Source organism: Microcebus murinus, chromosome 23, assembly GCF_040939455.1.
Source record: "Microcebus murinus isolate Inina chromosome 23, M.murinus_Inina_mat1.0, whole genome shotgun sequence".
NCBI lineage: Eukaryota > Metazoa > Chordata > Mammalia > Primates > Cheirogaleidae > Microcebus > Microcebus murinus.
In genome coordinates, this window is record NC_134126.1 from 30,777,194 (window position 1) to 30,801,889 (window position 24,696).

Sequence of the window (24,696 nt, forward strand, 5' to 3'; positions counted from 1 at the left end):
AGGCCAGGGCAGCTGAGGGTTTGGCTTTGCTCCGTGCTGCTCCTGTCCCCATCCCTGCTGGGCCACAGGGGCCCCGCACGCTCTGGCGGGAGCTGGCCCTGGAGGCGCAGGGGCCGCTGTACCGCAAGGGCAGGAGCTCTGGACGAGCGGCCCAGAGACTTGGATTCTGCGTCCAGCGCTGCCACCACAGGCCTGTGTGGCCTTGGATGAGTCGCTTTCCCTCTCTGGGCTTCCTTTTCTCCAAGGAGTCTTGGGAACTCGTGCTAAGTCTGAGGGAGGGAGAAGCCGCTGCGGAATTTCTGTTCTGTTTTATGTCCCGGACTGAGAACAGACTGGGAGGGACAGCAGCCTCGCTCCCTCCTTGTCCTGGCAGGGACCCCCACCTTGCAGGGCAGGCCCTAGAAGGCCCCCAGGAGCGGATCAGAGGGGCTGGGAGAAGGGGGTGCCCAGGGCACAGTGGGGAGCAGGGGCGGAGCGAGTGAAAGGGCTCTGGCTGCCCTCCCGCCTTTCACATCTTTTTTACTTCTCTGACTCTAGAAGGGGAGGCAGAGGAGGGGTTATGAGGTCACACCAGAGGGAGAGTCTGCCCAGGGAACTTTAGTCTCTCGCTGCTAGAGGACCCCCCAGGGGAAACGGGCATGCAAGCCAAGGGCAGCCTTGGAGAGACAAGGCGCGGTTCTCTATAAGCGGGCGGATTCTGGGGCTGCTGGGTCCCCCCACGCATCATCCCATTTAATCCCATTCAGCTGCAGGCGTCAGGGACCCAAGCTGCATTTTGATAGTAAGTCTGATGCTCAGAGAGTGAAAGAAACCACCCAAGGTCAAATGGCCCATGAGGGGACGTGTCTGGCTCTGCACAGCCCCAAGCCTGCTGCAAGGGGCAGCTCCCAGAGCTGTGCGCCACCCCAGCTTCAGGGTCTCACTGTACACACACATACTCACACCCACGCACACACACACACACACACGCACATGCACGCACACACATACACACGCACACGCACAGACCCCGGGCCTCGATCCGTCTCAATCCCTCCAGGTGGTGTCCCTGGACCTGGCCTGGTGTCCACTGAGTCAGGTCCTAACCTGGTTCATGGAAAGGGCCCTGGACCCAGAGCCAGCCTCTAATGCACTGGGTCACCCTGCAAAGGCCACTTCCCTGCGGGCTTCAGGGTCCTCTGTGAAATGACATGATGTGACCCAGTGATCGCAGAGCCTGTCGTGCTCCATCATGTATTCACTCACACGTTTCCTGCATGCCTGCGACGTGCCACGCAGTGTGTCACCTGCTAGGGCTGGGGTGGCCGCCGTTTTCTCTAAAGGACAACGTAGTGAATGTGTTCGGGTTTGCAGGCCCCACGGTCTTCTGCTGTGACTACTTAACTCTGTTGTCGCAGGACAGAGTGGCGACAGAGAATGCATAAACAAGTGCCGATAAAATTTTATTTATGAAAATTAGGCCATGGGCTGGAGTCGGCCCACGCGCTGTAGTGTTTCGAGGCCTGCACTCGAGCGGCAGTGGGGAAAAACTCACGTGGCCTCTGTGTGAACAGGCCAAGCTGCGTAAACGCCACGGGGGAGACAGAGAGTGGTGAAGCAGCGGCCGGGGCCTGGTGAGGGTGGGTGGGGAGGTGGGAGGCGTGGGTGCGGGCAGGAGGGCTTCCTGGAGGAGGGGCTGTCGGAGCTGAGCTGAGAGACACAAGGATTTGCTCAGGGAAGGGGGTGCGGCACCTGCAGGGCCCCGAGCCAGGAGGTGGCACGCTGTAGCAGAGGAAGCTAACGCAGGCTTGTGTGGCTGGTGCTAGGGACCTGGGGCAGGGAAAGAGGGGATGAGGCTGGGGGCAGGACATGAGGGTGGGTGGGCCACAGCAGGGATTTTGCCCTGTCTCCCTGGGTGGCCTGTCTCCCTGGGTGGCTTCCAACCATAGGGACCTGATCGGATTTGCACGTTGTGAAGATTGCTTTGGTGCAGAATGGATTGGAGGTGAGCGAGAGGAGACACGGGAAGTCAAGTGGCTCTGCCACGGGCCCAGAGCTCAGAAGTGAGTTCAGCTCTGGCAGGATAGGGTGGAGCTGAATGAAGCTGGGGTGTGGAAGAGGCCCGGCAGGGTGACACCAGGGAGAGAGAAGAGAAGCAAACCGAGGAGTTGTCAGAACTATGGTGACAATCAGGGAAGGAGGCAGCGGTGCACTGGTGAACACAGCCGAGGGGTCAAGTTCAACAACACCGAAAATGTCATCCGATACTTTACAAAGAGCAGCTTCAGGGAAGTGACTGGGCAGAAGCCGAGAGGGAGAGCTGAGGAGTGAGGCAGGGGTGAGGGGACAGGCGCACATGGCCACAGAGGACTGTGGTTGGTGATGTTGTAAACTGGGAAGCACTGGCCAGCACAGGGCAAGTGGAAGAAAGAACAGGGACTGCAGGGCTGGGTTTTTGCCTGGTGAGTGCTACAAAAATAGACCCTATGGGAGTGCAGGGAATTGGGGAAGAGTTAACAGCATGAGGGACCATGGTGGGGATGAGACCATGGTGGGGATGAGACCATGGTGGGGATGAGACCATGGGGGAGATGAAGACCCTGGTGGGGATGAGACCATGGTGGGGATGGAGACCATGATGGGGATGAAGACCATGGTGGGGATGAGGACCATAGTGGGGATGAAGACCATGGTGGCGATGAAGACCATGGTGGGGATGAGACCCTGGTGGGGATGAGACCATGGTGGGGATGAGACCATGGTGGGGATGAAGACCATGGTGGGGATGAGACCATGGTGGGGATGAGACCCTGGTGGGGATAAGACCCTGGTGGGGATGAGACCATGGTGGGGATGAGACCCTGGTGGGGATGAGACCATGGTGGAGATGAGACCATGGTAGGGATGAGACCCTGGTGGGGATGAGACCATGGTGGGGATGAGGATCATGGTGGGGATGAGACCCTGGTGGGGATGAGACCCTGGTGGGGATGAGACCATGGTGGGGATGAGACCATGGTGGGGATGAAGACCATGGTGAGGTTGAAGATGGAGCCACTGGCTCAGGGAGGCTGGGAGATTGTGTAGGAAGGGCATCCCAGGCTGCAGAGGGGTCTGTCTGGTGGGCTTGTGCCTGGTGGCGAGCAGGCCAAGTGGCAGGGAGTGTGACAGGAAGTGCCTGTGGGAGCAGCCAGGGGCCAGGCCAAGTAGGGACCTTATTCTAAGTGTGACAAGGAGCCACGGGAGGGTTTTAAATAAATCAGCCCAGCTGCGGGACCGAGACTGACTGGAGAAGAGTGGAAGCCTCCAGAAAGGAGGCTGCCGTGGTGCTCCAGGTGGAGGGGGCAGCGGCTGAGTTGGGAAAAGAGTGAGGGTGAGTGGATGAGTTTGCAGACACCAGGTGTGGGACAGCCCACAGGGATGGGAAGGATGACCCCGGGGCTTTTGGTCCCAGCACCTGGTGCTGTTTACTGCATGCGAGACAAGCAGATGGGCCTCGAATCTGCCCGGGGACCTCTGGGCCCACCGCCCCCCGCTGGCCTCTCATCCAGAGCCACCTTCTCGAGCATCTCTGTGATCCCCTTGCTCTCCAGTGGCTGTAGCCTCGTGGTTTCGGCCGAGGTGGGTTGAAAGGGCATTCCTGGCTCCAGGCCCTGGAAGGGCCACCAGTCTGCTGCCCCCACCGCCTTCTAACATCTCCACATTCCCTCCTGGCAGCTGCAAGTGGGGTCCTGGGAACACAGCATAGATCCTGGGTCCCTCTGTGGTGCTGAGGCCACTTCCAGGCACCTTATCTGGGGCTCAAGTAACACGTCCCCGGTTCGGCTCCAGCCCACATTCAGTGAATGTCATCTGTGTGCCAGGCACAAGTAAATTTATGTTTTAAATTCTCACAATGGTTCTGAAGACTAGGTATTATTTTCCACGGTTTGCATATGAAGACGTCAAGTTTTGGAAAGGGACTTGGTTGGGGTCCTCTGTCGAGTGGGGGGCAGCCCTGGGGGTCGCAGCCAGCCTTTCCCTCTGACCTGTGCTGCCTCCTGCCCCACCGTGGTGAGGCTCAAGAGGGCAGGTGCCATGGGCACCAGGGACATCTGGGAGCCGGCGGAGAGCTGTCTGCAGGATGGGGGGCAGGACTGCCAAGCCTGGGGCCAGGGTAGAATGGAGCATCCAGAGCACATGGTCATCCGGGCTCAATCTGGTAAATGACACCCAGAAAAAATCCACAGCTAACATCATACTTAGTGGAGAGAGATCAAAAGCTTCCACCCTAAGATCAGGGACGAGCCAAGGATTCCTACTCTCAGCACTACTGTCCAACATAAGTTCTAGCAAGGGAAATTTAGGAAGAAAAACAAATAAAAGGCATCCAGTTTGGAAAATCAGATGTAGAGCTATCTGCGTTCGCATGATTCTATATATAGAGAACCCTAAGGAATCCACATGCACACACCCACACAAACTATTAGAACTAATATGTGAGTTCAGCAATGTGGCGGGATAAAAGATCAATATAAAAATCTGTTATATGTCTATACACTAGCAATGAGCTGTGTGAAAGTGGAATTAAGAAAACAATTCCATTTACAATAGCATCAAAAAGGATAAAATACCTAGGAACAAAAGACGTGCAATGTTTGTATGTTGAGATCTATAAAAAATGTTGAAAGAAATTAAAGATCTAAATGAATGGAAAGGCATTGTAAAACTTTATATTGTTAAGATGACAGTACTCTCCGAATTGATCTACAGATTCAACATGATCCCTATCCAAATCCCAGCCGCTTTGCAGAAACAAACAAGCTGGTCTTAACATTGACATGTAAATGCAAGGAGCCCAGAATAGCCAAAACAATCTTAATGAAAGAAGAACAAAGTTAGAAGACTCTTACTACCTGATTTCAAAGCTTACTACAAATCTACAGTAATCAAGGCAGTGTGGTACTGACACAAGGACAGACATATAGATCAATTCAATAGAATTGAGAGTCCAGAAATAAACCCCCATGTTTGTGGTCAGTTGATATTTTACAAGAATACTAAGACAATTCAGTGGGGGGAAGAATTGTCTTTTCAACAAATGGTATTATATCAAATGGATATCCACATACAAAAGAGACCTCTGTTTTTCTGTCTTTTGGTGTTGGGAACAATAAACACCATTAGGTTGTTGTTTGGATCAAACAGATAATGCATGGAAAGTACTTTGCACAGTGCTTGACACACATGTGTACTACCTCAGTGATGGCCATTATTATTGTTGTTTTACCACATTGTTAACATCACGCAAAATATCTTTGAACCTAAAGGGATTATTATGAATAGTCTTTGGCTTTTGAAAGAGCGTCTCCTGGTCCTTTGGGCAGAGTATTCTGAAGTGGCCTCTGGAATGTTCACCCTGCCCTTCTCCCCTCTCGTCCCCAGCTGTCCCCTCTGCCACCATGAGGAACATCTTCAAGAGGAACCAGGAGCCCATTGTGGCTCCCGCCACCACCACGGCCACCATGCCAGTCGGGCCCGCTGACAACTCCACCGAGAGTGGGGGTGCTGGGGAGAGCCAGGAGGACATGTTTGCCAAGCTGAAGGAGAAGTTCTTCAACGAGATCAACAAGATCCCCCGTGAGTGTCCCTGGAGGCTGAGGGGGTGGGACACGGCTGGAGTCTGGGAAGGGACTTGCGAGCAGGGCAGGGTTGAGGAATCTGGGGGGTACACTACGGTGGGATTGGCTGGGCTATTTCCTAATGCTGGGATTTAAGGCTGGATTTTGTGGGAGCCCCTCCAAGAGTGCGGGAAGGGGAAGCATGGCCTGCTATTAATGTAAGGAACAAGGGGGTTTATGTGCTGCAACTTCCCAGGGGAAGAAAAGTTCTTATAACCTAAAAAACTGTCAAAAGATGAAACCAAAAGAAGAAGACAAATTATGAAATAGAAATCACCATTCAAGTTTTCCAGTAATACTTTGAAATTAACTTACCTTGGAAGCTAGAAAATAAAAACCCTCCCTGCTTTCTGAATTCCTGGCCAAGGCTGTACAGGAGACAGGAGAGATGCAGTGTAAGGGAGACGGTGCTTCAGAACCACGGAGAGCAGCCAGGGGCCCGGCCCCAAACACTGGAGGCATGCAACCCCAGCTTCCGGGTCCAGACTAAACCGCAAGGACCTTGGCCTTTCTGCCTGTGGGTCAGCCCTCTCAGGACTGGGCGCACGGTGGGGCCAAGATGCTCTTCCCACACTTGGGTCTGCTGAGGGTCCCCCATCCTCTGCAGTATGAGCCAGCTCCCCACGGAGCAAACTAGTCACAGCTCAACAGAGCCAAATTCACGTCCTTCCGTGCGTACACCTGAGTGCTCTGTCAACTATCAACAGCAGACTGTGCCCACGGGGTAGTAGGCTGAAAAGAGAAAAAGGCAAGGCATGAATGAAAAGGCATGCAACATATATGCAACTGACATGCAAGTCACTCGCGGGCATGTGGTTTAAAACACGTGGAGGCCGGGCATGGTGGCTCACGCCTGTCATCCCAGCATTTTGGGAAGCCAAAGTGGGAGGATCTTTTGAGGCTAGGAGTTTTGAGACCAGCCTGGGCAACACAGCGAGACACTGTCTCTATCAAACAATGAAAAAATTAGCCAGGCGTGGTGGCACCTGTAGTCCCAGCTACTGGGGAGGCTGAGCCCGGGAGTTGGAGGGTACAGTGAGCTATGCTCAGGCCACGGCACTCCAGCCTGGGGGAGAGACTGAGACCCCGTCTCTAAAAATAAAATAAAACAAAATAGGCCGGGCGCTGTGGCTCACGCCTGTAATCCTAGCTCTTGGGAGGCCGAGGCGGGCGGATTGCTCAAGGTCAGGAGTTCAAAACCAGCCTGAGCAAGAGCGAGACCCCGTCTCTACTATAAATAGAAAGAAATTAATTGGCCAACTGATATATATATAAAAAATTAGCCGGGCATGGTGGCGCATGCCTGTAGTCCCAGCTACTCGGGAGGCTGAGGCAGAAGGATCACTCAAGCCCAGGAGTTTGAGGTTGCTGTGAGCTAGGCTGACGCCACGGCACTCACTCTAGCCTAGGCAACAAAGTGAGACTCTGTCGAAAAAATAAAAAAATAAAAAAAATAAAACAAAATAAAGTACGTGGAGCGTGGGCATGGGGAGGGGCGCAGTCCTGACCATGTTTGCCAGTGCCATGGGGCCGGGGCTGCGAGGCACGGCCCTGCTGACCCAGGCTCTTCTCTGTGTGGCAGTCCCGCCCTGGGCACTGATCGCCATCGCTGTGGTGGCCGGCCTCCTGCTCCTCACCTGCTGCTTCTGCATCTGCAAGAAGTGCTGCTGCAAGAAGAAGAAGAACAAGAAGGAGAAGGGCAAAGGCATGAAGAACGCCATGAACATGAAGGACATGAAGGGGGGCCAGGTAGGCCGGCCTGGGGGGCTGGCAGGGGCCCAGCCCAGGCTTTCCCGGCGCTCACAGGGGAAGAAAGGCCTCTGGCTCCCACGGCCAGACTGGCCCCTTCCTTAAAACTCCACAAGGGCCCTCTCGGTCATCTACTCGCTGGCTAGTGGGAAGGGGGACTAGCTCCTGGGTTGGCATGAGCTCGTCCTTGGAAAGACAGAGGAGGAGAAGAATATCTGGGAGCCCAGGGAGGCTCCCACCACCACCAGGAAGACACCACTGGGCCACCCTGTGTTTTCCTGCCAGAGACACTGCAGGACGGTGTCTCGCTGGAGGCAGCTGGCTGGGCGTGGGGTCGGGAGCCGAATGAGGCAGAAGAGTGGCTGAGGCGTCCGGACAGGGCCAGTGGAATGCATCACTGGTCGTATCATAATTTCATTTATTTTCCTGTGTTTTGGTGTTGGTTAGCCTAGAAAGGCCCCTTCATACATTAATGCCAGAGTTTCTCCTTTTCCGTTTACAGAGGCCCCGTGTGCTTCCCTGTCCCCATGTTTGGGAGGGACTGGGAGAAACCTCTTGCTCAAGGAATCGCTATGGAGGGTGGAAGGAAGGGCTTGATCTCAAGAGGTCGGCTAGGGGTCAAGATGCCTGTGAGGCCGGGCGCAGTGGCTCACGCCTGTAATCCTAGAGGCCGGGGTGGGAGGATCGCTTGAGCCCAGGAGCTGGAGGTTGCTGTGAGCTAGGCTGATGCCACGGCACTCTAGCCCGGGTCACCGAGCGAGACTCTGTCTCAAAGACAAAACAAAACAAAACAAAACAAAATGACTTTGAGTGCTTGTGTGTGTGTGTACATGTGTGTGTACATGGGCCCAAAAGGACCTGCAGAGAGTGTGTGTATGTGTGTGTGTGTGAGCGTGTGTTTGTGTGTGTGTGTGTGTATGTGTGTGTGTGTGAGCGTGTGTTTGTGTGTGTGTGTCTGTGTGTGTGTGTGTGTGTGTGCTGGGAGGGGTTCCAAGAATGACACAATGTGGTCTTACCAAGCGGCCGTGGCTCACACCGTATTCTTCCTTCTCTCTCTACCTGCGCGGACTCACCTCACTCCTGCCTGCTGGGCCACCCTCTGGTATGTGTCACCTGGCGGAGGGTGGGGGGAGCTGAGCTGGGGACAGCACTGGGGAGGGGGCTTACAAGGGTCGCAATCCCCCACCCGGCCTTGAGACGCTGCAGCGCATTAGGCAAAGTGCCTCCCAGGGAGGAGGAGACCATGGGGCCAGAGCTGAGCCTTCCAAACACGGGGTTGGCGTGTGGGGGCTGCTGGGGGTCTGGAGGGTGTGGACCAGCAGAGTCCTCTGGGCAGGACACATTCCCTCCTGCCTCCACGCCCAGCTCCGAGTCGGGCTGGCACGCCAGCCGCTCCGTGCTCCCCTTAGACCCGCACCTCCTCTCCCTCCATGCTCCCCTTTGACCCGCACCTCCTCTCCCTCCGTGCTCCCCTTTGACCTTCGCCTCCTCTCCCTCCGTGCTCCCCTTTGACCCGCACCTCCTATCCCTCCGTGCTCCCCTTTGACCCGCACCTCCTCTCCCTCCGTGCTCCCCTTTGACCCTCGCCTCCTCTCCCTCCGTGCCCCCCCTTGACCCACGCCTACTCTCCCTCCGTGCTCCCCTTAACTCACACCTCCTCTCCCTCCGTGCTCCCCCTTGACCCGTGCCTCCTCCCGCAGCTCCGCAGGATGACGACGACGCGGAGACAGGCCTGACGGAGGGGGAAGGCGAAGGGGAGGAGGAGAAGGAGCCGGAGAACCTGGGCAAGCTGCAGTTCTCCCTGGACTACGATTTCCAGGCGAACCAGGTGTGTGGGGGGGTTGGGCGGAGTGGGCGGGGAGGAGGTGGGACGTGGGGGGGAGGGGGGACAGCCCTCTCAGGGAGGGGCGGGCCCTGCTCCTCTCCGTGGAGCGAGGCTGGCTGGACCCTGCAGGGCATAGAGCCTGGACACCAGCCCTGGCGTGGCCACCAGCCTGCTCTGGGGAAGCTTCCAGGTCGATCACGCTATTAACCTGCCCGCCGGCCTTGGGCAAATCACCTGTCCTTTCCCCTCAGCTTCCCCAGATGTCGTTCCAGATTCCCTGGGATGGAGATGGCAGCCAACCCTCCTCCCTGGCACCAGCCTGCCCCCCATTCCCCAACTGCCACTGCGGGAAGGGACTGGTGGAGCGGGAAGGGACTGGTGGGAGCGGGCTCTGGGGCCAGGGCTGGCGTGGGAGCCGGCCCGAGACTCAGGCCCCCTCTCTCTCCCTGCAGCTCACCGTGGGCGTTCTGCAGGCTGCCGAGCTGCCCGCCCTGGACATGGGGGGCACCTCAGACCCTTACGTCAAAGTCTTCCTCCTTCCCGACAAGAAGAAGAAATATGAGACCAAAGTCCACCGGAAGACGCTGAACCCTGCCTTCAATGAAACCTTCACCTTCAAGGTGATAAGGGCTGGAAGGATGCCTCCAGCTCCTCCCCGTCCCAATTCTCCCCTGACCTCTCAGACTTTTCCTTGGTCCTTAGCACGGCCCGGTCTGGAGCAGTGGCAGGCTGGGCTCCCGGCCTGTGCGGGAGGGACCCTCCCACCCTGCCCCTGCACTCTGCTCCCCCACACTTACCAGGAGCCCCTGGGCTGGCTGGAATGGAGACCCAGGCCCAGGGGCCTGCCCACAGCGTCCCCTGGAGGTGTGTGGGTCACCCTGGCCCCTTCTGATCCCGCTTGTGTCCCCCAGGTGCCGTACCAGGAGCTGGGGGGCAAGACTCTGGTGATGGCCATCTACGACTTTGACCGCTTCTCCAAGCACGACATCATCGGGGAGGTCAAGGTGCCCATGAACACGGTGGACCTCGGCCAGCCCATCGAGGAGTGGAGGGACCTGCAGGGCGGCGAGAAGGAGGAGGTGAGCACAGAGACCAGGCAGGCCACGCAGGACTGCGAACGTGGCCGCGTGCCTGGGCTTCCCCCTTCTGCCATGACAGAAAGAGGGTGGGCTTGGCAGCCAGGCGACCTGGGTTAGGGTCCCAGCTCCACACCGCCCAGCTGTGTGACCCTGGCCGAGTTGCTGCAACTCCTTGGACCCGGGTCTTTCCTTTAGTCTCTTTTTAGAGATGAGGATGAACTGTCTACACAAAGCGCCTAGCACGGGGTCTGGTCCTGGGTGGGTACTCAGATAGACGAGAACTCCATTATCATCCTTACTCCTGAGGTTTTGCTATCACTTTCGGCCAGGGATTCACGACTCCGTGCCTCAGTTTACCCACAAGGAAAGCTCATGTTTGTTCTAAAGGACACTCGGCATGGGGGGTATGTCCTCTCAGCCACTGGGATAGCATTCATTCACTCGCCAAACTGTATTCCAGGAACTCCACTCTCCCCACTCCTCCCTCCCGGCATCAGTCATTGTCCCGGCTGGGCCCCGGCTGTCACCAGAGCTGGGCAGTGACGGAGGGAAGAGTAGAGAAGCTTAGGACATCCTTTCGTGCCTTGGGGCTCGCAGTGTGTCCGGGAGGAAGGCCGGCGCACCTGGACCAGGACGTGTGTGGCGTGCTCAGTCTCGGCCAGGTGGCCCTGGCTCTGAAAGCTTTGCCTCTGCAGCGAGGTGTGGGCAGAGACCTTAGGACCGGGAGCCCCGGGTCCTCCTCACCCTGCTAGCCATGCTAAATTGTGTGACTTTGAGCAGAGCTCCGTGAACCCCGGTCTCTCACTGGTCACGAAGGACCCTCGCCTGGTCCACACGAGAGCGTTGCAGCGGCAGTAGCAAAAGGAAAGAGTCCCACAGATGATGCTACAAGCGAATGACCCACGGGGAGAGGCCTCAGTGGGCGGGAGGGGCCGGGGGAGGACGGCTTCCCAGATACTCGGCGTCCCGGGGCCCTTGGAACTGAGCACATGGCTGCCACACCCACTCCTCACGCCCTTCCCCGCCTGACGGGGCCTGGGCTGGGAGCCCAGACACTGCCCCATCTGCCCGCTCCACCCAGGAGTCCCTCCTTGCTCCTGCCACCATTGCCCATTCTCTGCCACTCACCTGTCAGCATCCTCAGCCCAGGGCTGCCACGCTGCCGGGCGGTCACTCTTGGGGGCCTTCTGGGCTGCCGCGGGAGGCCCTGAGGTTGGACTCAGACTTAGCACCCCAGCCATCGCAGATGCGGGGACTGGTGACCGAGGGAGGGGGGACAAACCACTGCCTTGCCTGTCTCGGCCAGATGGGGGTCGCCACGCAGGAGGCAGTGGGAGGGCTGGGAGGACCTGAGTCCTGCTTTTCCCCCACCCCGGACAGCCAGAGAAGCTGGGCGACATCTGCACCTCCCTGCGCTACGTGCCCACGGCCGGGAAGCTCACTGTCTGCATCCTGGAGGCCAAGAACCTCAAGAAGATGGACGTGGGTGGCCTTTCAGGTACATGCAGAACCTCTGGCTGCCATTGGGTGGCACCAGCGAGCCAGTCACCACCCGGAGCCCCCGGAGTTTGCACACTGCAGTGACCCAGACGTCTTCTCACCGAACAGGGGAGCCCTGGCTTTCCGTCCCCCCACTTTCTCCCAGTGACCCCGGTCCCCAGTCGGAGCTGCCTTCCCGGTGCTCTCTGGCCATGCCCCGTGGGCCATGGAGGAAAGGATTAGAGAAATGTGATTCCCCAGATGAGTTCGTAATTTAGGATTTTATTAACACTTCTCCCAGGGAAGTGCAGGGAGTGGGCAGGGCTTAGCCCAAAGCATGCCCCCATGATCGGGGACAGTTCTCCAGGAGAGGCTCTAGGCTCTGCTGGCTCTGCCCTGGAAAGGGACTCGGGGGATGCTCTGAGTGTCGTATTTACCTGATGGTGGATGGGGCTGGACCAGGTGGGGTCCTGGGGGGTGGAGCCCTCTGCCTCCGCCTTGCCCTGGGCTCGGGCTCTAACCAGCATGTCTCCGTGCCAGCCCTGGCTCTGTCACTGACCCACTGCGTGACCTTGAGCAGGGCATTTCCCTTTTTTGGCCTCAGTTTCTCGCCTGCAAGTTCAGGAGGACTGGATTAGGTCAGGATCGTGACGCGGCAGATGTATGTCCCGCTTTGGGACTCCCGGCCCCTGTCTGGCACAGGATCACCAGTGGGTCCCCACGCTCCTTCTCACAAGGCCTGTTTACACTCAGAAGTGTCCCCAACACAGTGCTCCAGGAAGCCACGGCCAACCGATCAGAGGTGGTCCTGGGGGTGAGGCCTTTTTGTCACCCTTGCACTGGATGATTATCTGTGTCCTTTGGGCTTCTTGTCCTCTGACTCAGAGCTTTCTGGGACCTGGTCTCAGCAGGGTGGAGCCCCTTCTCGGCAGAAGCTCTGGGCAGGCCCCGCTGCATCCAGTGGGCGGGCGGGGGCTAAGGGACCTCCCTGGGGTTGGCGTTCTCCCTCTGCAGACCCCTACGTGAAGATCCACCTGATGCAGAACGGCAAGAGGCTCAAGAAGAAGAAGACGACAGTGAAGAAGAAGACCCTGAACCCGTACTTCAACGAGTCCTTCAGCTTCGAGATCCCCTTCGAGCAGATTCAGGTGCTCGAGCCCTTCGGGTCCTGGCGGGGAGGGGGTGTGGGGAGGAGAGGGAGCTCACCTGAAGGCCACGACACAGACCTGCTCAGGGTGGGGGGCTCCTCCCCAGGGCATCCTTCCAGAGGGCTCCCCTTTTCCAAGGAGATGAACATGAACTAATTAAAAAAACATTCTACAAATCCTTCTTTTAGGACTTTGGGGAACATGGTAGCGTACCTGGGCGTGGGGGGCGCAGCACAGGGACCAGCGAGGTTGAGAGCTGGCCAGGGGGCTGGAGTGAACCCCTCCCCAGCCCCAGCCGCATCCTGCCTTGGCCGTCCCGGGCCCCATTCCTACTGCTCCCTAGCTCTCTCCCGTCCACACCTCTGACCCGCTTCCTCCCGCCCTTCCCTCTATCCCTCTAGCCTTTTCTGCTCTTCCTTCTCTTCCTTCCCACCAGCAAGTGCTGGAAATGTGGGGGATGAGGTCTGCTTTCCACCACTTCTGGGTATGGTGGGATCTGGACTTGGTGGGACAGGAGACCCCCCACCCATGTGGGCAGGAGGTCGGTGCAGCCAGGGGCTTGCAGAGCGGTGGTTCTCTGGAGTCGTGGTCTCTCTTCTATCTTAGTGAGCTGATCCCTCCTCTTGTCCACCCCCCCCCAGGAGGGCTAGGGGGTGCACCAAGAGTGCAAAGGGACCTTCAGAGTTGGTTCTGTCATCTATGGAGATGGCATCTATGGAATTCTTCAAGGGAACATCGGGTAGCTCAGCGATCACGTTAGTGCAAAGGAGTCCTCCTTATGGAGAACTCAGGCAGATGTAAAGTACACTGGCCTGGGCATCTCACATTCAACACGCCTAAACTCAACCCTTCCTACCCTCTCCCAGCCAAGCCGGCTTCGTCTAAATTCTGTTTTCAATAAATGGCCCCGCCATCTGCCCAGCGGCCCAGCTCAGAAACCTGGCCATCGCCTTCGCCACTCACCCCAACTTTCTCCTTTCCAATTTATCCAACACACTTTGCCGGGCATTTCCTTAGTTCCAGGCACTTGCTAGGGGCCGGGGAAGTGAGTGAGTAGAAGACACAGCCCTTGCTGTCAGGGACCTCACAGCAGGAGGGGACCAGGAAACAGGCCGTTAAAGCACAGGGACATGACAGCTGCAATGTGCAGAGAACTGTGGGCAATTCCGCTGAGGCTTCCCAGGGAAAGCTTCCTCCTAAAGGATGAGTCCGAGTTGGCTGGGGTCACACGGGAGAAAGGAATTGGCTGTCCCCTCAATGAATCCACGGATCGTCAGGTCCTCTTGATTTTCTTCCCTAAATATCTCCAGTTTGGCCTTGACTTCCCATCCCACTGCCACTGCCTGGATTCAGGGATCCAGTACCCTCCCTCCCAGACCCCCGCAGCCCCCAGCTGGTCTCCCCTCTGCCATCAGCCCGCCCCTCCTCCAGTGAGTCTCCCGCCCCAGTGCCAGGGCTCTCTCCCTAAGACACCCACGCCACTGCTCTCTAAGGTCTTCAGGAGTCCCACGATGCCTAAAGGACGAACACAAACTCCTTAGCTGACTCCTACCGGGCCTGCAACTCTTTTCTTGCCAGTGACTCTGAACTTCCAATGTTTCTAAGACATCAAACACACTCTCCACCCAGGCTAATCCTTTCCCCTCTTTTTCCCCTCTGAGAGAAATCCTCAGGTGTCATGTCCCAGTCGCTTCCTCTGTGATGCTTTTCCTGGCTGAGCTGAGCAGGACTGTCCTCCCCTCTGAGTTTCTTTTCTTTCTTTCTTTTTTTTTTTTTTGAGACAGAGTCTCACTTTGTTGCCCGGGCTAGAGTGAGTGCCGTGGCGTCAGCCTAGTTCACAGCAACCTCAAACTCCTGGGGTCAAGCGATCCTCCTGCCTCGGCCTCCCCGAGTAGCTGGGACTACAGGCGTGCGCCACCATGCCCGGCTCACTTTTTCTATATATATTTTTAGTTGGTCATTTAATTTCTTTCTATTATAGTAGAGACAGGGTCTCGCTCAGGCTGGTTTCAAACTCCTGACCTCGAGCGATCCACCCGCCTTGGCCTCCCAGAGTGCTAGGATTACAGGCGCGAGCCACCGCGCCCGGCCTCTGAGTTATTTCCATAGTACCTTGTGCGGTCCTCTGTAGCACAACCTCTAGCACTCTGTGTTGTTAAGTTTCTATTGTGTCTGCTGATCTCATCAGAGGTGAAATTCATCTTTTCCTTCTTCCTCTCTGACAAGTGTTTGACACAGTGCCCAGAGCACTTACATGCTCAATAAACGCCTGGTGGCAGAAACACGTTGCCTCCAAAAGGTGTGACCTCTGCCCCCGGGTACATTCAGTCTTATTTGGAGCCAGAGGTGGGAGCAAGGAGCCCTGGGCGGCTTTCCTTCCCAGCCATCTGGAGAACAGGCTGGCGGAGGGGAAGCACCTGGTCACGGGATCCAACGTCCTTGCCTGCCAACTCCCCCCTCCTTTGCTTTTCTCGCAGAAAGTCCAGGTGGTGGTCACCGTGCTGGACTACGACAAGCTGGGCAAGAACGAGGCCATAGGCAAGATCTTCGTGGGCAGCAACGCCACGGGCACAGAGCTGCGGCACTGGTCCGACATGCTGGCCAACCCCCGGAGGCCCATCGCCCAGTGGCACTCGCTGAAGCCCGAGGAGGAGGTGGACGCACTTCTGGGCAAGAACAAGTAGGCGGCAGCGGCCGGGACCCCACGCCCTCCACGGACACTGACGAGATCCAGAGCTATCAATACCTCAGTTACGCGACCTTAGAGGTTTTTTCCATTTGTTTGTGGTTATGTCCTTGTTTCTCCTTCTTTTTCTCTTTTTAAAGACCAACTGCCCTTGTGATGGCTGTGTGAGGACAGTCCTCTAGGAGATGAAAGAGGAGCCTGGCTCTGCTCGTGGTCCCAGGAGCTGCCCTAGCTGCATGCCCTGTCATGGCCCCCCTCCTCACTCTTGCAGAGCTTCACTTAAGCCTCGTCCTGAGAGAGGCCCTCTACTGGCAGAAAGTTGCAGCACTTCCTGTTTTTCCAGCGTTCTGGACCAACAAAATGGCGGCACATCCTGTTTGCTGACAGGGAAGGCAACACAGTGGCTAATGATCCGTGTGCGTGTGTGTGTGTGTGTGTGTTTGAGCATCTCTCTTCATTCCTGGAATGAGCCTTAGACAGTGGCGCTGTGTGGGAAAAGAAGGCTCTTCGGGAGCCCTGAAATGAAGAAAGTGCACGAAGTGGGAGATCTTCCCTTACCTTGCGGAGAAGTCTCAAAATCCTGGTCAGATGCCAGAAGCTCCCATACTGCTTGCGGGTGGCTACTTGGGAGGCAGCAAGATGTGGAGACTGGATGTGTCCAAACCTGGACCAAACCCCTGATGCCATCATAGACTTCCTCCTGTCCATCATGGCTTCTCCATTAGTATGGTTTCTGGGACATCCATGGAAATGAACTATTCACCAGATTGGTCAGACTCTAACAGGGACTGTCAGTCCCAGGTTCTCACTCTTGTTGACAATGAATATCACACTATGAAGAAACAGAAGTCCCATTACCCAGACAGACCAAAATTAAACTCCTGGATCTTCACTCCATCCAGTGGGAAGCACAGATGCTTTCTCCCTGTCCAGAATATACGCAGCGCAGTTCATTTGCATTTATTCCCCATTGTGCTTTTGCTTCTGTTTCTCTTTTAATTTAAGTGGAGCAACACTCAGTGAAGACACGTTATCTGTACAGAGCCAGAGAACTTTAAAAGGAAGGTTTAAATGTTCTCAGTTCCCCTGAGGTCCAGGTAAGAGAGGGATGGTAAGAAGGGGAGCATGGGGGACAGATGGCAGAGATTTCCTGGGAGGAGATAGAGGGGAGCGCTAGGATTCCCCCCAACTCCCACTCCCTGGACCCTCTGCCCTCCATGCTGGAGAGCTTTTGCGTGGCTGGAGTGGCCCAGGGAGGGCTGTAGGGGCGGCCTGTCCTACCCTTCATCAGGGAGGCTTCTCTATCTGAATGCCGGGAAACCAAGGCCATCCATTCCCGACGGGTGGTGGAGGAGATCTGCCAGCATGTCTACCCCGTGCTCCGCTGTGTCCCATTCCCTACTTACCTTTTGTCCCCAGCATAGATAAAAGCCATATATATGTTAGTCAAGTTTGCACTGAGTCTTCTTCCAAACCTTCAGCCTGGATAAGAGAGTCAGGTCCCCATGTGGCCAGAGGCCAGCCTTCCTTGCCTCCCTTCCTTTGGCTCTTCCCTTCCATCTGTGCAGCCCTCAGGCCCTTGCCATTCTTCCCCTCAGAAAACTCACGGCTTCCCCAGGATCCTGGGGCTCGCTCCTCCCTAGCACAAATGGCAGCGCTTCCTGTCCTGCTCCATCTGGGCTACATCAGCTTCTTGTAGGCACCTGAGACACATGCCGGTGTTGGAGAGAATCAGGCTTGGAGGACTCAGCATGAAGAAGGTGCAGAGTGTCTTTTTATTTTCTCTTAAAGAAAGGGAAGGAGTTTTTGTTTTTCCTTTTTTTGGTTGAAGTAAGGAGTGAGGGAACACCTCTACCAGAAACTGACTGGGAAGTAGGGCTCAGCCTGTCTCTCAGAGACCCTTCTCTGTCTTTCTAGTGGTATATGGGAAGTTATATTTTTACCAGACTCTGTGTGTATATGTGTGTGTGTGGATGTGTAGACACGTGTACTTAACGATGGGAAGGTAGGACTCCCATGAGGATTATGAGCTGTGGTCCTTGGGACCAGAGTTGTAGTCACAGTAGAGAGTTGTAGGACAGTAGGGTGCCTTCAGAATCTGGGTGGCCACAGAGTAGGATTTCAGAAGTCACTGGACTCTTCTCCCATCCCCAGAGCTGTGGGATTTTGGTGCTTTCTCAGGGTCTCTTCCCACACTCGTTCTCCTCACCCATATCCTCCAGACCCCATTCATGGAAAATTCCCGTCAGTCTCACCCCTCTGCCTTCATTCTCATGCCCTTTCCCAACCCATCTTCTACCACCGGCAGAGTCTTCTCTGCCCGTGAACCTCATTCAGCCCTTCCAGAGCCCAAGAGTTGCCACTTCCCTGACATGGAAGGAGAGGAAATGGTAGGCACCCCTGATGGTTTGGGTGTCCATGTGCTGGAGGGAGGGGCCGATTTCATCACTCTGAGCCCACCTCTAGTGAGCAGCCTTGAGGGTGGGGACAGGTTGCTGAGTGACCTCGAGCCTTGGCATGAGTGTGGAGCCAGTGTGGGTGTGGGGGGCAGTTCCTTCCCAGGTCCCTGCTGGCCCTGATGAGCCACTCTGGCAGATGGCATCTGTCTGGGGCCATGGGCTAGACTTGCTCATGCTTGTAAGTTTTCTACACTCAATGGCTGATGTCACCCAAACCCCAGAGCTTCATTCCAATCTCTGGCTGCCGTTCAGATTTATTTCTGGGGATGGTAGTGTACTGGGACACAGGCGCTCAGCAGGATAGGGTTAGGGTGTCTGGCTAGTGAGGGGTTCTGGATGCCTCTAGGGCTCTGAGTTTTCATCCCAAAGTCTGTTCCTGAGAGAGGAAAGGAGTATACAGGTGACTTTTTACAGAGGGGCTGAGACCATGAAAACCCAAACCCAATTCCTTGCAGAAACAGGGGTGAGGCATAGAAGCTCTGTTTCTTCTTCCTTCCTGAACAATCATTCCAGAAGGGAAACTAAGTCTCCCAGAATGACAGGCACAGTTTTGGACTTTGGAAACTGAGGCATGGAGAAGGCTGGGTAAAAAGCAGGTGGGCAGCCCCAGACAGCGAGCAGGTGCTGGGCAGGACTGAGAAGTGACTTTCCTGGAGTCCCTCAGCTGGAGGACGGGACAGCAGGGATGAGGCCACAGTGTCAGGTCCTGATCTTTTTTCTTCCCAGGAAACGATGTGTAGCTTTGGCACGATGAGAGAGAAGAGGGGTCGCTGCAGCCCTCCTGCAGGCAGCCCCAGCCCCCCTACAGACCTGCCTCCATACAGCAGGGTGGGGTGGGCGGGTGATAGCAGAGAGGTGGACAAACCTCCCTTGGGGTCAGGGAGTGAGAGACCCTATGTTCCTTCAATGTCCCAGACTAATTCTTGAGGCATCTGAGTCCTGGGTCTCACCCAACCTTATAAAAAGAGAGCCTGTCCCTGAGGGTGTGCCTCCCCCTCCAAGACAGGACGTAACTGAGCCAGGAACTGCCCCTGTATCTTCTGCCCTCCCCCTTCCCTGCGCTCTCCTTCCCCTTTGTCACCTAAGGCTGGTTGAGGCCCTTTCTTGGAGCCTCGGGTGGTGGCAGGCAGGGAGGAATCCCAAGTCCTGATCTTGGCAGCCCGGAGCCCCATGACACAGTTACCAGATTTGGTGACTAAAAACACAGGGTGGCCAGTTACATTGGAATTTCAGACAAACAAGAAATAATTTTTAAGGATAAGTATGTCCAGGCTATATCTGGGACACACTACACTCAAAAGTGATTTGTTGTTTATCTGAAATTCCAGTGGCACTGGCCATCCTGTATTATGTCTGCCCTGTGACCACTTCCCCCCTCCCTCCTTGGTCCCAGGGGGCCAGAGGCTGGCCACCAAGGATTTGTTTGACTTAACCTGTTTTTCCAACTGCAATATTGAGAAGGGACACTGTGACTTGAAGACACATGAATATACTTTATTTTTTAAGCAACAACAAAACAGGAACCTTCCGAAGCCATTTGAGCCTCATCTGCCCGTCCACTCGCGTTTAGTTATATATAAGATAGTTATCTACAAACATATGACCGGAATCTTGTTGAATCAAGATGCATGTCTATAACTTCCTGTAAATAGCCGCATGGCAATGCTGAGAGTCCCTCGATCCCCAACCCAAACCCACTTTACAGAGCTGGGTGAGGCTGCTCGTTTGATTTTATGTTGTGTAAAGTCTTTGTCCCCCAGTCCCCCCCCCTCCCCCGTCCCCCCCAATCAGGAACCTCCCACGGGAGCCTTCAGCGGGCTGGGGTTGGGCCCGGCTCTGGTGCCAGCCCTGCGTGGGAGCGTCCTGAAGGCTCGCTGCAGCACCTGTCTGCAGAGCCAGCCCCCGGCACGGCAGTGTCCAGCCTGCTGTCTGGCGTCCCAGCGGCTTCCGTGTCCTATGTGTGTGGCGTGACCCTCCCCCCACTGTCTGAACTAACTGAAAAGCCATAAAGGGGCTTCCTGCTGGGGACCGCCCTCAGCTCCTTCCAGGGGGGCCCTCATGTCCCTCCGCGGGCTCCCCACAGAACACTTGCGAAGGGCTCACCTGCCGTCACCTCCTCCTGCCCCTCAGCCCTGTGTCATGTGTGGCGTCCAGGGCTTCCGGTGGGGCCCAGGACACACTCCCGCTGGCCCAGCCAGAGCTGGCGTCCTCGGCTCCATCTACACCGGGGTGTGGACAGGGTGGTGGGGGCACTCCAGAGTTTGGATGCCTTTCCGGGGGTCCCTGCGGAGGCAACCGGGATTTTCAGGAGCAGCCAGTCGGCAGTTCAGCCCGTGGCCAGGTTCCCATCTGTCACCCGGGGTTGATGGAACGAGCCCCGCTTACTTACCACGGCGGCGCCAGGGTCCGTGGATGGCACGGAGGAGGATGCCTGGGGACAATGCAGGGGCCAAGCTCTTGCTCACGCTGCTCCTGCGGTCTGGCAGGCGGTACCCCCAGCCAGGGCTCCTCCGAGAGCGCTGGGCAGGTCCGGTTGTGCGGGAGGCTCAGACGAGACCCTTGTGCAGAGCAGGTTCGTGCCAAGCGCCCCGACCCTCACTTCTGCTCCTCCCAGGAGCAGCTCCAGCCAGCGGTGCTGAGCAGCAGAGAGGTGTGCTGGGGGGACTGGGGGCTTCCAAGGTCCCAGGTCATCATGTTGAACGGAGTGGGACGAGTGGCCCCCAGACTGCAGGCCCCAGACCTGCAGCACCCGGCAAGGGCAGTAACGCATGAGTAGCCCAGGAGGCCCCAGGCCCGGCCACCGTGGCGAGCGGGAGGAAGGAGAGAGACAAGGTGGTGAGGGGAACCAGGCATGGGTATTAGGCCAGTGGTGGCGAGGTGGGCTCTGCCCTCACACACCGGGACTTGCGAGCACACAGAGGTCCTGGGGCTTTTGTGCTGGGGACAGGAAAGAGTGGGGGAAGTGGAGAGGACCATTTCAGAGCAAGCTGGGACCAGGCGCGTGGATGAGCGCAGGGAGGAGCTGTCCTGCTCTCTCTGGGGCCTCCCGCCCTCCACACCCACGTCGAGTCAGGGATCCAGGCAGGAGTTGAGGCAGAGTCCACCTGGCGAGGGAGCAGCGGGTGTGGGCCCCGGGAGTCCCCCGTCCCGCCCCTCTCAGCAATCAGGACTTTAGGGGGGCCCTCTTCCAAGATGCCTGACCCTTCTGCCCTGACTCCTGCCCATCTAAGGACTTGATTTGCTGCTTTCTGAAAGCGCCGTGGCAGAGCCCGGCCTGGCCCAGGTCACCCGCCAGGAGCCCTGCCTCTGTCTCCATGGGAAGGACACACGCACAGCCCTCGCCTCCCCCCGCTTGGCGATGCTCCCCACCCCCTTATGTGGACTCTGTTGTTCTTGTCTGATCTCTTGTCAAATTGTTATTTTGTAATGAGCTGCGTTTCCTTATTAAAGAAATGAGCTAAAAGAAACCCGGGGGTGGGGGGTGTCTCGGTTGTTTTGCTGGGCTGCGGTTCGCGGGCAGAATGCGGGTCAGCGTGGCGGGTAAGGGCGGTGAGACAGCTGCGAGGCTCCGCCTCTAGCCCAGATCTCCCTTCAAGGAAGCAGCAAAGGGGCTGAGGCCCCTTCTCTTCCCGGGGACGGGGGCAGACCGGACGGGCACTCCTGGGGTGGGTGGTGGGGCCCACGCATCTCCTGATTAGGGACACGGGCCAGTGCCCAGAGGGCTCAGGGGAGCTGGGGACATTCTCTGGGAGAAGGCTGGGGGCGAATGACATGCTTGAACTCCCTTTCCATGGGGCTGGGTTTAGAAAACAGCCACAGTCTGAGCCCAATGAGGAGGCTGGCCCCAGAGTATGGGAGCTTGAAAAGTGAGAATTTCTACCAAGTCCTCAGTTGCCCCACTGCAATGACCTTCAGATGTCTTTGACTTCTGAAGCAAAGATGTTAGGGACTAAGGATGGGGCTTTAAAATTTCTAGGGGAGAATAGGGCAGCATCGCCCTCAAGACCAGGAAAGTATTACATTCCTTCCTCTGGTCCCACCTCAACCTGCCTCCTCACTTGGAAGACAGCCAGCCCCTGCCACTTGTCAGGTTACACTACACACTTGTCCTCTGGGAACACCACTGGCTAGACTTGTGCTTGTCCATCAGGTCCAAAGCCGTGAGGGGCAGGGGAGGCAAGGCAGGGAAAGGACTGTCCTGGTGCACGAGTGAGGGAGCAAGAGCCCAGATCCTTTAATCTGTTCTGTCCGGCAGTGTCAGTCCCTGACGCAGGGTGGGCTGGTGTCTGGTGAGGTGAAGGGCACGAGCTTCAGCACAAGGACTGGGATTTATCACCAGGGGCCCTCCTGGCTGAGAACAAGAGCGCCCCTGTGCTGGACCACAGGATGACCAGTGACAGTCTCTGCAGACCTCACTGCATGCAGGTGGGGACAGAGAAGCAGAGATGACATTTGCAGTCCAGGAGCCCCTTGCATCAGACATGCTTCTTTTGCCTGATTCAGGCCCCAGGACAGGTCTGAATTCTTCAGGCATGACATCATGTGTGTTTGCTCTGCTGCTGCTTGGGCTACAAACAACTGGGTGACAGCAGGGGAAAAGAATCTTCCCTCCCTGACCTCCCTCCAAGTCAGTGACCAGGGATTTCCACTTGGCAGAAGACATGGGGCCGAGCAGAGCCAGAGGCGGGGCTTGCTGGACGGAGAAACCAGACCCGAACCTTGCCTGCCCCAGGTCAGACCTGGCCACCTACTGGCACACCCTGCCGGCAGGCCCCAGCAGCTCCTTCCTGGGCACGGCTCCTTCGTTTTGAGTTCGGATATACAACCTCCAATAACCCCGAAGTTAGCTACGTTTGTAGCTCAGAACTATAGAATGGTTTTGGATCTCCTAAGTCAAACAATGACCCAATGAAGACCATTATGTTCATAGCAGAGGACCAAAGGTGAAGCTAGGAGACTCCCATGAGCCCAAGAAAGTCATCACCCCTCTGAACGCTAACTTCCCATGTAGCAGAGTGTGCTAGTGTTCATCCAGATGGGCCCAACACCCTTGTCACTTAGCCCTGCCCTCTTCAGAGAAGTAGCCCTACTCTTAGTCACTTGAAACTTGATTTCTTCTTGTGGTTCTTTTGGATTTTCCTTGGACTGACTCCTTAATGCCTTAATGTTCCCAAAGACCCTGATTTCAGTGATGGGGACTCACCTGTGGCCGTCCCTGGGGGAGAAACCCCTAAGTGGACAGGAGCTACAGGAAGCTGGTGAGGCCCCCAAATAGTAGAGATGACATAAAATTGGAAGACACTGCCCCAGATGTGAGATTCTATAAATCCCATTTCCTGAACCGTGGAGACCTGGTCACAAAGTTAAAACACGGTTTTATTTACTCATTTATAAATACTGTTGTGTTTACAGGCATCATATAGATGTGAATATTATTATTATTCCCAAACTTTCAAACACAGAATACTTAATACTATATAATAACAACCAGTAAAACAAGATCATTCATCTTAGGGTTGAAAGGCCACTCAAAATTGCATAAAAAATACATTCAGTTCACAAAGCGAGTCTGGCTTCCCCTCCCCCACGCCCCACCCTGCCCAGGTGTATTTACAGTGGACTAAAGTTAATCCGCACAACTCAGCTGGGAAGTGACATCCGGTGCTTTAACTGTGGGGGGAACAGGTGAGGAGTGGAGGGTGGAGTGAGTAAAGACGCAAAACGCTGCCACTAAAACGGGAGAGGCGTGGAGACACCGGGGTGGTTCCTCGTAAGCTCTTTCCATGCCTGTCGGATCAAGGGCAGGGCAGGGCAGGGGCAGGGAGGGAGGGAGGAAAACCATAAAGCCCAAGTCCGAGTCTGACGCAGTCAACTGAACACAGGCCGCATCTTCTCCAAGAGGGGTGTGAGGGTGGAACGTGTTCCCTTTCTCTTCCGGGAAACGATGGCCCACTCGGGGTGCCGGCCAGGTGGTAGGCCAAACCTTCCCAGGGTTCGAGGGATGCTCGCTAGAAAAGGGGATTTCGGGATTGCTGCATCCCCCCAGAACCTTCTACCCCTGCAGCCTGCCTCCCGGTGTCCTTTTTCCTCCAACCTCTCTCTACCTGGCCTCTCTTCACCAGACGATAAGCTGGGGTATGCTCCAGGTTTCAGTAGAGTGGGGGGGAGAGCAGGTGAGGGCAGAGATACTTGGGTCGAGCTAGCGCTGGCCCAGCGTGTCCCTTGTTCACTCTGATCCCTGACTCTGGTTTGGGAGGCATTAGAGGCTCTCAGAGGCTCCCCACAGTCAGCATGCCCTTCCTGAGTCCGCTTTCCTGCGAGGCGGGGGGGCTGCGCCGGCACTGCTCAGGTGACCAGGTCTGTGCCGCTTCTGTCTGAAGCAATAAACAATGTCAGGACAAAGGTGGAGTAAAGCAGACGCCGCTACCCACGGCTTCCTGGGCTAGGGCTTCCTGGGCTAGGCCGCAGAGGGGCCATGCAGGGCTGTAAGTCACACCTCCTCTCTGTGGGGCTATTAGTACTTCCAGGGAACCTTGAAACTGAAGGGGCGGTGGCGGTGGTGTATAAAACTCCTCCAGGAATCTTGGCTGGATCATGGAAAACCTCCTCTCTAAAGCACCCTTAACTCCAAG

General features: G+C 56.4%; 2 protein-coding genes across 3 annotated transcripts in view; one reads left to right on the forward strand and one right to left on the reverse strand.

The window, feature by feature from the left end:
- Positions 1-23,395, forward strand: part of SYT2 (synaptotagmin 2) — a 121,519-nt gene extending 98,124 nt beyond the window's left edge. For both annotated transcript variants that reach the window (XM_012744338.3, XM_012744337.3), the window contains exons 2-9: positions 5,404-5,598; positions 7,222-7,388; positions 9,097-9,216; positions 9,666-9,833; positions 10,125-10,292; positions 11,673-11,790; positions 12,786-12,919; positions 15,397-23,395. In XM_012744338.3, coding sequence (XP_012599792.1) covers positions 5,421-5,598; positions 7,222-7,388; positions 9,097-9,216; positions 9,666-9,833; positions 10,125-10,292; positions 11,673-11,790; positions 12,786-12,919; positions 15,397-15,603 — 1,260 coding nt within the window. In that variant the 5' untranslated portion in view covers positions 5,404-5,420 and the 3' untranslated portion in view covers positions 15,604-23,395. The remainder of the gene's footprint in view (positions 1-5,403; positions 5,599-7,221; positions 7,389-9,096; positions 9,217-9,665; positions 9,834-10,124; positions 10,293-11,672; positions 11,791-12,785; positions 12,920-15,396) is intronic.
- A 27-nt stretch (positions 23,396-23,422) lies between these two features.
- The window catches only part of PPP1R12B (protein phosphatase 1 regulatory subunit 12B), a 177,129-nt gene continuing 175,855 nt past the window's right edge, over positions 23,423-24,696 (reverse strand). Inside the window, exon 26 of the transcript XR_012914485.1 lies at positions 23,423-24,438. The gene's annotated coding sequence lies outside the window, so the exon portion shown is untranslated. The remainder of the gene's footprint in view (positions 24,439-24,696) is intronic.